Genomic DNA, 12,495 nt, shown 5'->3' with positions numbered 1-12,495 from the left:
CAATGAAATGGATTTCAATAAATTTTGAAAACCAATACATCAGGCATCATCATGTTATTGACTCCACCCCTTTCCCATTTGATCACTCTTTCAGACATGTTGACCTCCCCCAAGTTAGGTAAGAAATATCACCTGTGGGATAATTTCTAAGCATTCAGGTTGAGCACTGTTTCCTGTGTCTTATGCGGCGTCAAGAGTGACTGTTCAGTGCAGTGAAAATTAAACCTATATAATAACCCGTTTTGTTGTGAAGGAGTAGTAACACGTTAGCATTTTCACAAGTGTACTTCTCTCTGTCTTTAAAAAGTGTGCACTAATTTGCAACAGAGACTTTTTGTTATACGTCAATTATCTGCTTTTTATTTTCAAAATGTGTGTATATGTCTAAATGTAGTTCCTACTTTCTCAGGTTGCTGGCTTGATACCAGCAACATACAATAAAATGTATCTACAGGTATCTATCACTGTCCTATCATGTATTTATATCAGATTCTCATTTGACATCTTAGAATCATTACATTTTATAGTTATATCATCTTAAAAGTTGTAATAAGTCACCAGCAATGCTTGTCTTCACATCTGTCCAATTAGCAGTTGTGATGAATTTTACCAATCATTTTATTGTGAAATTATGCTATTTAACTTGAACATGGAATTGAAAAGGTTTGCATTCCGCACTAGTTTTTTCCCTCCCTGTTTACTTACTTTCTTTACCTCTAATCTTCATACTCTAAGAAATTGAATAACTTTAGATTATATTGTATAAGTGACATTTGGAAAGTAAGAAGTACACGTAGAGCCTTAAAGTACCATACAATTCTCTGCTTATACAAAATACACTTTCATATCCAATTACACTCCATTGCTTTGTTGATTTAAAAAAAAGAACATTTTTCCTATTACATATCTGTTCAAGTAATTCGACTGCTTTTTAAGGGTGAATGTTATAACGTAAAACTTACTGAACTATAACATTTCTTATCTTATGGTAATCCAAGTCACTGGCAAGAAGTTATTTTATTGGATCTTTTTGATGCACAAAGCTGTGACCCCTCTTTCTAAAAGGCTAATGTGCCATTTAACAGACTCCTTCTGTGCTATTGTGAAGGCTTTGCTGCAGCTTACACTCACCTTGCACAGCTGCAGTAAATACAATATCCACCTAATGGGTTCCTGGGATGTAGAACAGACTGTTATTACCAGTTAAATTTCTTCCATCACCGCGATATAAATTTCACATTTAAAAAAATGTCTAACCTATTTTATTTGGTGCGACTTTGTACATAAAGCAACATGAATTATAAACGGATAAAATTTAACCATGTCTTGTGATTTTATTTAACCCATAGATCATATTTAACATATTCAGTACAAAGCCAAAAGCATAAATCTATTTGAACATTAATTAAATATTCTCTGCCCTACTACATCATAATTATTCTTGGCATCATTTCTGACTGTTTATTAACTACTAGAATTATGGTTATGGAGTAGAGGAGAAAAACCTGAGCAGTGGGTGCTCTGAGTTTTGGCAGATATACTTCAATAAAGATTTCTTTAAGAAATTAGTCTGCCATCCATTCTAAGATAAGTATTCCTCCACCAATCCTTGAATAATTTTAAGTATCATTTAAAGAAATGCACACAATCTAAATACGTCACTTTAAATTCTCATTTTATTTTTTAAAAAATCAATACTCCCATAGAAAACAAATAAACTCTCCACTTCCAAGTAAAACTATAGATCTAAAAAAAATTTGTAATCAGTCATAATATCATAGGGAAGGAAATATGATGGTCCAGTAAAGCTACACTGGACAGTACTGGATCTGAAGTAATAATAAATAAAAAAAAGATCCTTGCATTTGATATATTGCCTTTCATGTCAAGATAAAACCTTAAAGCACTTAAAACACTGGATTTACTATAGAATGTCGTGACCATATTTTGAAGGCAAATGCAGCAGCCAATTTGTGCACAGAAACGTCCTACAAATAGCCATTAAATGAATGATCAGTTTTAGATTTCTTTAAGAGATTAGTCTGCCATCCCCTCTCGACTCTCTACCCCCTCCTCGCTCCCTCCCTTCCTTCCCCTCACCCTGACTATTTCCCCCTCTGCTCGGGTCCCGACCCAACTGTCCAGCATCTTGGGACGGCCTCCCGACGTGAAAGGCAATCCATAAATGCAATCTTGTTGTTGTAGATGGGGGATTGCTGGCCTTGCCATCGGGGGAAACTCCCTTCTCATTTTGAATAGTGTTGTGGTATCTTAAAGTTTAACATCCACCCAAACAGGCAAATGGGGCCTTGGTTTAACATGTTATCTGAGGAACGGCTCCTCGCACAATGCAACACGCTATCAGCCGAGACCATTAGGTCAAAGCCTTGGTGGGGTTTGAAACCACAACATTCTGACTTCCAAGAAAGAACTAATCCACAGGCCTTCAACTATAACTGGCCATTTCAACTATATTAGTTATTACATCTCTCTAGAAGTAGCAGACTCAGTGAAATTGTCATTTTTCACATACAATTTTAACTAAATAGCTGGAACATAATGTTGAGATTAATCAGAATTCTTTTCAACAGCTTCACTTTTAGAAGGACACAGATGAGACTCTCTTTGTGCAAAACTGATAACCAGATGGGTAAAGTCAGCAGGAAACATTGAATGTCACACAAGAATATGCTGTATGATCTGTTATTTTTGTACAGCACCATGCCAAAATGCTATTTTTACTGAAATTATCACATTTAGACTTTAAAAGGCGTCAGCCTGGCTCGTTGGTAGCATCCTTGCCTCTGAGTTAGAAGTTTGTGAGTACAAGCTATATATCAGCACTTTGAACTCATAGCCGAGGTTGACACTTTAATGCAGTGCTAAGGGAATTCAAAATCATCAGAGGTGCTGTCTTTCAGATGAGTTGTTAAACTGAGATAATAATATTAATCCTTGCATTTGATATAGCGCTTTTCACGTCAGGAGGACGTCCCAAAGCGCTTCACAGAACACACTGTAAAGTGAATTGACTGTATATTTGTGGGCGAACACGGCAGCCAATTGCGCACAGCAATGTCCCACAAACAGTCGTAGATTGAAAATGACCAATTTATTATTGTTTTTGGTTTTGGAGGGATTATTATTAGGCTCTGTGTGGAGTAAGGAAACTTGCCAAAGGTTTCGCCCTCTGCCTGGAATTGAACTCAGGTCTCTCACTTGCAAAGCGAGTGCTCTACCACTGACCTACAGGACTCCACAAGATAAGGTCTGTCTGTCTGTTGAGATGCTAAAGATCCCAATACACAATTTGAAAAGAGAAAATAATTCCTCCCAAGTCATAGCTAACAATCCACCACATGAAAAAAATGATTATTCATTTCATGGCTATTTGTGGGAAATTACTGTGCTCACCTTCAAATACTCAGTCACTGCTTTACTGAAATTCTATGAATCACTTTGAGATGTGTAATATAGTGGGATATCAAATGCAAGGATTATTATTATTATACAAACGGCAATAGGCTTTTATATTTTGGCTTGAAAAAGAGCCTTATTTAGCAAAATGTTAATTATATCCTTCTATGTATCCTCATCCCAGCATGGCAAACTGATATTTGTGGCAAGCAGATTTCAGCATTATACAAAATGCATCATTTACAAATGTGATGATCAAGTACGGACTCAAAATCACAATTTCATATAGTTTCTGAAATAACCAAGAAAAACAGTTGAATTGCATATGTGAAAAGTCATTAGGCAATATCCATGCAGGCCTTTGTGAATTTATTCCCGATTTATACATGTGCTACAATGAGACAAGGTATGAATATTATGAGCGTTCTGGATTGTTTTCAAAACTATTCTCTATTATTCATGATTCAGATTGACATATTTATATGTCTTTATATCTTTCTTTAAACTAATTGCTCAACTGAAATATAAAATAGGCTCAGAATAACGTTCACTGTCAGTAAAAAGCAAAGCTAATTTGAACATTTTTTATTATAAATGCAACAGGATACAAGTTACTGGTCTTCTACAGTAATACTTTTAGTTTATTGAGCGTGTGCTATCATTCATGTAAAAAGTTCTTGTAAACAGAGAGCTTTAAAGATGTTGACCAAAGGCCTGGTCGGAGATTAAAAAAATAGTTTCTAAGGTACCAAGACTGCATTGCCATCCCAAGCTTATCAACTTTGAAGAAAAAAAATTCCAGTAATGAAGATGGCTAACATTTGAAATGCATGTCATAAGAAAATAAGCATTAGATGGAACGAGGTGGGAAGCGACTGTAGTGATTCCAAAAATATAATAAACTTGCATTTGATACAGCGCCTTACAACACAAGAAGGGTTGTCCCAAAGCGCTTCACAGGAATTACTGTAAATGGAGTTACTATGTATTTGTTGGCAAACCCAGCAGCACAATTTGACAAATTTAGATTTGTTGTGCATAATTTTCACTCTAATAATAATAATTCTTGGATTTGATATAGCGCTTTTCACGTCGGGAGGACGTCCCAAAGCGCTTCACAGAACACGATGTAAAGTGAACTGACTGTATATTTGTGGGCGAACGCAGCAACCAATTGCGCACAGCAATGTCCCACAAACAGTCGTAGATTGAAAATGACCAATTTATTATTGTTTTTGGTTTTGGAGGGATTATTATTAGGCGTGTGGAGTAAGGAAACTCCCCCAAGGTTTCGCCCTGCCTGGAATTGAACTCAGGTATCTCACTTGCAAAGTGAGTGCTCTAACCACTGAGCTACAGGACTCCGAATGGGAAGGAAATTCATTCGAGAAATTTGCAACAAAAAGGCACAAAATCAATCACTTACAAGCAGGCAACTCATCGTACTCGATGAATTCGATGTCTCTTTAAAAGTATGTCACCAAGTGTCCAAAAGAAGGTTTTGGGGCAAGTAAGAAAATCAGACAAATGGATACTTGATTGAAATATTTAACCATTTTAAGCATTGGAAAAGCATCAACGTCTAAATAAAAATCATGGACATGCATGTCATCATCAGTTGTAGATGCAGACTCTTCTTTGCAGGGAGGTAAGCAGGCTCTCCTTGAAACAAAGCGAACTCCAAGGTGATGTGCTTGTCAATGTAATGTTGGAATTAAGTCAACTGCCTATGGCGGACTTGGTAGTCCGATTCTTGAGCCAGGCCGCAGTACTCCAGGAACCATCACTGTACTTGCTGAGGCAGACTAGCCAGCCTGGTTCAACGGCAGGATTGGAGGGTAGGGATTCTTCCCACTCAGCTTCTGTTAACCCTCCAAGCTAAGACCTAACAGGTAGCATGGACCTTGCTAGGCTGAACAAATGCAACTTGCCACTGTGTACTCAATGGCAAGCTGTCCGGTTTTAGCTGGTTAAACTCCAGCAAAACTCAATATCTCCATGGCTTGGATTTTGCAGGGTGCGTCCCTTCAGGGAGACAGTGTGAATTCCATTCCAGACACAGGGAAATTTCCATGTATAAGTCAGACCAAAGGAAAATGTAGAAATACTTTAAAAATGTTATACTTGCAGAATATAGTGTGGTTGCAGCACAGGGTATGGTACTGAGGAGAAGTGAAAATTCCAGGCAAACCTAGGTAGGAGAGCTTTCAATTATATAACTGTGCAAGTGTTTGGGGAACAAGAAGATTCGGCAGAGGGCAACAAAATACTGTTAGATAAAACAAATACGGTTTGATGAAATAAAACAAAGAAATGTTGCCTAATTAATCCAACATTTAAATGACTTTGGAAAACATTTTGAGAATCATTAGGTTCACAATTATCTAGATTTTAATCACTGTCTTTAATTGCATATACAATGTTGATTAAATACATCACTATTTATTTAAACTTTACTAAATCCAATTTTTAAAGAATCAATTTTATAAATTCAATTTCACTGCACACCTTGAAAAATAACACTGATATTCCCATCAGAGCAATTAATTTTTCAGTTTAGGTGTAAAGACAGGCCTAGTACATTACATCTACATTAAATAAGAGTGCAACAGACCCACAGAATGTTATGTCAAACTGAGACAAAACTGCCAATAGAAACAAATATCAATATAAAACATAATATACAGTATGCAAATACCTAGGATAACAGTGGTTTGATGAATAATTCCATCATTTGCAGGAAATTAAATCTGAAATTATTCCTCACACCTTAAATAATTGCAGAAATATTACCAGTTTTGAAATCTGAGGAAATTGTTGATGTGAGTTATTCTGTGATTATTAAGGAGGAATGATTTCTGGGGAATCCAGTTTGTATCCACTGAAATTAAGTGGTGGTGCATTAAGAACTGAGGAACCATTCTGACCTCTCCCAACATTGCTTAACCTAAAACAGAATCTCTTTAACTTTCCACGTTGTCCACTATCTACCAGGATAACAACTCAAATTGAGATCTTCGGTTACATCAAATTACCTGAAAAGTAAACCAAATAACCGAAGATCTCAATCTGAGTTGTTATCCTGGTAGATAGTGTGGGATGAAAAACAGAAAAAAAAAGTTTTTTTTCACTCCTTTACCAGTATTACTCAAGCTTTGTTTTTTTAAAAAAAATACAATTCCAGTGTCTTGCTTTAGATCTATAAATGTTTCAATATTCTTTAGTTAAAAGTGTGGATCTACACCTAGAATTTAAGCCAGTAAATTTATCGACCATTTGTTGCCACGTGCAGATACTTTCCTGCAGAAAGGGAGAATAAAACCCCTACATGTCCAATAGTTCTATTGCCATTTAACTTTTTCTATGGATAGTGCAGTAAGACTGCCTCTTAACAGGATTTGCTGTGAATTTCTGTGGTTCTAAATGGATTTATTTCCTTTCTCTAGATACAGTGGAGAAAAAGAGAGAACAGTGCCCAATAGTATCATTGGAAATGATCCATGGCTTGGCACGGCACTAATTGAAGCATCAAAACACAAGAAGGTTTGCCAAACGCCACTTTTTTATCCAAAACACTGACTCTCCAAAGCCTTGGGACATCCTCCTGACGTAACAGCAGCTATACAAATGTATTTTTTTAAGCTATGAAAAGCTACACAACTATACTATTGCCTTAAAAGCATATTCCTGTGAACCTCATTCCAGTCTATTTTGCCTATATTAAGTTGAAAAGAGAATGCTTATCTAATTCTAAAGAAACCTTTGAATACAAAAAAATAAAATCGAATCAAATATGTATCGAAAAGATTCTTTGGGAAAATCAAAGGTGGAACCTGACTATACTGGAGTGTTTTTTTTGTTCCAGCTAACTAGCCAAATGATGAGAAAGCACTGTAAAAATGTTTGCAATCAATAGCCTAAAATAATTTCATAATCATGTACTCCTGTATAATGGATCATTAAAAACTTCACATGAAGCAGTAAATGTAAACTAGATAGCACCATTATCTTTTTGTAAGACTTGAGCATTTCACAGGTTCCTTCTTCAACTATTAGTAACACATCTACCCAACTGTTGAGGGTTTGGTAGATCAGTTAATTTATTACACTATGAAGTCGACTACACTTTCAGTTAATTAATAGTTTTATTTTCTATCCTATTTAACTACAGCAAGTTTAGGATGGGATGATTCTGCAACAGCTACAGTATTTGCATCATATATCACAAATATTTACAACTAAACAGAAGACTAACCTTCCATCAGTCTGCACAGCTTGAGTTAAAGACACTATTCTTTACATTCCAGTCTTCTCGCACTACTTGCATATGAAGCTAATGATACTGTGAGAACATCTTTATCAGGTTGATAAAAAAAATGAAGTCTGCACAGAACATAATAATAATCATTGCATTTCATATATGCCTTATCAAGTTGTTGAGACATCTCAAAGAGCAGATGTGGATAGAATGACCAAATAATAATAATTATTTTTTGATTTTTTTACCCCCAGAAAGCAATCCGCTTATCGACTAAGAACCGGGTTCCTACTTACTGCTGGGTAAACAGAGCTGTGCAGTTAGGATTGCTTAGGGTTTTGCATTGTCAAGGAATTGAACCCTGGTCCTCTCGCTTGCAAGGCGAGTGAGTGTTTTAACCAATTCTCACTAGACATCCTATTGGCCAAAATATTATCTGTTTTTATTACCAATGGTCAATAGCCATTACGACCTGGAATAAGACAACTCAATTCATTTTATGTAGATCCCGCTTCAGCTTGCAGAAAGGAGACTATTATTCTGGCACTCAAGTCCTAGGTCTAAACAGACAGTTGGTTTCTCACAGAGCCACCGCCTCTTAGATTAGTTTCTTACTCATGGAGATTAGGAAACCCCCAAAAAACAGCATTCAGTGAAAAAAACAATATCCCAGATGTTCACCACTTCACAACAGTTTTTGGGCTGTCAGTTGTAACATGCATGTTATGTGGGGGAATGTAACGATTCTAGTGCAGCTTGTAATGTAATAGTCATTTTGTATTTATGAATCAAACTATTATATACATTTCTAGAGCAATACCACATTGAAATTCAAAATGACATGGTATTTAACTTTGTAAGGTCAATGGACCAATGAAATAACGCGTTTCTTGTTTTGCATGTAAACAGTGTACTCCCACATCCTAACACCAGGCTTGTTGCTTTTTAATCTAATACCTATTATTCCTAAAAAAAACACTGATTTTGGTGTTTCTGTGGATATCAACCACCCCAAAAAAGTGCAAAGACAAAGAGGAAAACTGCAGTTCTTTTCATGAAGCACTGCTGTTAAATTTCCCACCTAAACAATTTATATATAATAATCATTATATACAAATTATTCTTTGTAAAATAAGGAATGAACCAAAGAAAAAGAGTCACTCAAAGTGATTTTTTTTCATTTTTCACTCATCAAATTCTTCTGACTAAATCTTACTATTTAAGCAGCTATAAAATAATTACTCATGCCCATGGAAGCTTTACTAGCATTATAACTATTGGCCAAGTTTTAAAACAAGTATTCTTGTATTCTTTTCCTCACTCTATTCAAGATATTTCAGTTTTTTTTCTAAATAAATATATTAAAATGACATTTTATTAAATAATGTTTTATTGTCACTCCCAAAAGCTTCTGTAAAAGTTTGGTCAGAACATTGCAGATTACTATACCATTAGTTTAAATGGCCCCATAAATAAAAGATTTGTTTTGCACAGTGCAGATATCACACTCTAACCTCACAATATGCAAGACTGAACAGAATGAATCCGTATGGTGTAGGGTTTGAATCTTGACAGCTCTATCTAGTACAGCTCATGCAGACCAATAAGGATTGCATCTCTTGAGTAGGTGATACAATCAACCCCATTTGTAAGCAGATAACTACTATCTTTCCACCTCCCTTACAACCCACCACCATCACAAATCCAAATTGGTCCAGTGCCAATATCCTACAAAAGGAGTAGCTCTTCATCCAGGTAATATGGTAGTTACACCACAAGAGATTACTTGATAGCACAACAATCCACTAAGCCGTCATTGTCATATATCACATTGTTCAATGTCTTTAAATACAATATTTAGAGAAAAAAACTGATAACAGCTTTGAAAAGACTGTGCTAGGTATTATAATAGCTATACGTTGTGTATCTATTTTGTGGTGTTCTTCAGTAGACATCAATGGTTTCTTCACTTCCACAGTAAATCATAAGATTTCTAAATCAACGTGGCGAACTTCGGGATACTTTTGCTGAAAATAAAAACATAATATTATGAATTTTTTATTCTACTTTTATCATTTTAATAACTTAATTCACACAAAAGGAGCATTTTAAGAATTATACTTACCAACATATTTTAGAGATCAAAGCTTCATTTATAGTCTGGTAACAAAAAATTCTATGATGTTGCACAACTAAAATATGTATTGGAATTTCACTATCATGCTTAAATAATGTAAATGCATTATTTAATGCAATATCCAGGTTTTAATGAAAGTATCCCTTTAGAAAGATTATATTTCAAATGATAAACCTTAGAATTTGAGTATAATCCAACCTTTCAGAACTAAAGTTTCATTTTATGAAAGATCCTTAAGAGACAAGCTAGACAAGAACTTCCATTGCATCAGTTGATTGAATTTGAATCTAGTTCCAAGACGTTAAATAACTTGTTACTGATCCACTGCACCACAAGTATTAGTTACATAAAGATGAAATAATAGTGAGCAACTAGTGAACCTGTGGAACAGGCTTCCTAGGGAGACGGTTGAAGCAGGAAGTGTTGATTCTTTCAAACACAGATTAGATAGTTTTCTTTTAGGAAATAACATTATGGGATACAGTACATAGGTAGTTCAGGACATATGTGCATGAGACCGCCAGGAAGGTGGAAGACAAACTAGATGGTCTTTTTTCTTATGTTCTAAATATATTTTTGCTATCTTTAATGTCAAAATGCTGCACCAGTAATTACTGTCCTTTGCAAGGATTGTTTTTACATAGAATTACATAGAATATACAGCACAGAAACAGGCCATTTGGCCCAAATGGTCTAAGCCGTTGTTTATGCTCCACATGAGCCTCCTCCTGCCCTTCCTCAACTAAGTCTATCAGCATAACCTTCTGTTCCTCTCTCCATCATATAGCTTCCCCTTAAATGCATCTATGCTATTCACCTCAACTACTCCTTGTGGTAGCAAGTTCCACATTCCCACCACTCTCTGGGTAAAGAAGTTTCTTCGAACTTCTCTATTTGATTTATTCGTGACTATTTTATATTTATGGCCCCTAGTTTTGGTCTCCCCCACAAGTGGAAACATCTTCTCTATGTCTACCCTGTCAAAACTTTTCTTAATTTTAAAGACCTCTATTAGGTCACCCTTCACCCTTCTCTTTTCAAAAGAAGAGTCCAAACTTGTTCAGCCTTTCCTGATAGGTATAACCTCGCAGTCCCGGTATCATCCTTCTAAATCTCCTTTGCACCATCTCCAGTCCCTCTATATCTTTTGTAGAATGTGGGGCCCAGCACTGTACACATTACTCTTAAGTGTGGTCTAACCAAGGTTTTACTTTTTGTGGGTAAACAGCAGCTATTTTGCACACAATTTCCATAATTTATATAACCAGCAGAACGAAATCCCCAAATCTTATTAAATAATTGTAGTGCAAGGATGCCATAATTGCAACTTACTAGCAAACCCATTTTATCTTTAATACATACAAAACCTAGATTTATAGAATCTTGAGCTTTTTCTTCCATATAATTAGATATTTTTGAAAGGGTGAATCCAATTACTCTCAAGAACAAACTCTGAAACAGCATAAATAAACTAAAATATTTTGATATTCAAGTCATGTTGTTAGATGCTTGCATTAACGGATGGATTACTGCATTAGCCTAATACTTACTGCTTTGCATATTTCCTTACATTGCCAAAAATACATAATATTAGAATACAGTAGAATATAGAGCACAGAAACAGGCCATTCAGCCTAAATGGTCTATGCCGGTGTTTATGTACCACATGAACCTCCTCCTGCCCTTCCTCAACTAAGCCTTCAAGCATAACCTTCTATTCCTTTCTCCCTCATGTACTTATCGAGCTTCCCCTTAAATACATCTATGCTATTTGCCTCAACAACTCCTTGTGGTAGCACGTTCCACATTCTCACTACTCTCTATGTGAAAACATTTCTTCTAACTTCCCTATTTGATCTATTTGAGACTATTTTATATTGATGGCCCCTGGTTTTGGTCTCCCCCACAAGTGGAAACATCTTCCCTATGTCTACCCTATCAAAACCTTTCATAATTTTAAAAACCTCTATCAGGTCACCCCTTACCCTCCTCTTTTCCAGAGAAGAGTCCAAGCATGTTCAGCCTTTCCTGATAGGTATAACCTCTCAGGTCTGGGATCATCCTTGTGAATCTCCTTTGCGCCCTCTCCAGTGCCTCTACATCCCTTCTATAAGTATTCTAAGTGTGTACACAGTATTCTAAGGGTGGTCTACCAATGGTTCTATACAAGTTTTCCTGCTTTTCATTTCTATCCCTCTAGAAATTAACCCCAATGCCTGGTTTTCCTTTTTTATGGCCTAATTAGCCTGCATTGCTACTTTTAGTGAATTGTCTTTGTGTACCCCTAGTTCCCTTTTCTCCTCTACGCTATTTAGGTTTTTATTTTCCTGGATGTTTGTGACTTCCTTATTCCTTCTACCAAAATGTCCCACCTCACACATTTTTACATTGAAATGCATTTGCCATTTAAAGGCCCACTCAGCAAGTTTATTAATGTCTTGCCGTAATTTGTTGGCAGTCCTCTTTTGTATTAACTACCCCCCCAATTTGGTGTCACCTGCAAATTTTGAAATTGTACTGCTGATTCCCGAGTCCAAATCATTAATGTATATTGTGAACAACAGTGGTCCCAATACCGATCCTTGTGGAATACCACTGCCCACCCCTTGCCAGTCTGAGAAGCTACCCTTTACCCCTACTCTGTTTTTTTTTGCAGCCAGCTTGAATGGATGTTTTGCTATCC

At 36.0% G+C, this 12,495-nt stretch overlaps 1 protein-coding gene across 1 annotated transcript in view; it reads right to left on the bottom strand.

Annotated features, from left to right (window-relative positions):
- Positions 1–9,032: 9,032 nt before the first annotated feature.
- The window catches only part of slc30a9 (solute carrier family 30 member 9), a 45,468-nt gene continuing 42,005 nt past the window's right edge, over positions 9,033–12,495 (bottom strand). The window contains exon 19 of the mRNA XM_042341624.1: positions 9,033–9,702. Coding sequence (XP_042197558.1) covers positions 9,658–9,702 — 45 coding nt within the window. The 3' untranslated portion in view covers positions 9,033–9,657. The remainder of the gene's footprint in view (positions 9,703–12,495) is intronic.

The sequence above is a fragment of the Callorhinchus milii genome, unplaced genomic scaffold (assembly GCF_018977255.1).
Source record: "Callorhinchus milii isolate IMCB2004 unplaced genomic scaffold, IMCB_Cmil_1.0 Scaffold1, whole genome shotgun sequence".
NCBI lineage: Eukaryota > Metazoa > Chordata > Chondrichthyes > Chimaeriformes > Callorhinchidae > Callorhinchus > Callorhinchus milii.
Note: the sequence above shows the minus strand (reverse complement) of the source record. Positions and strands in the feature narration are given on the sequence as shown.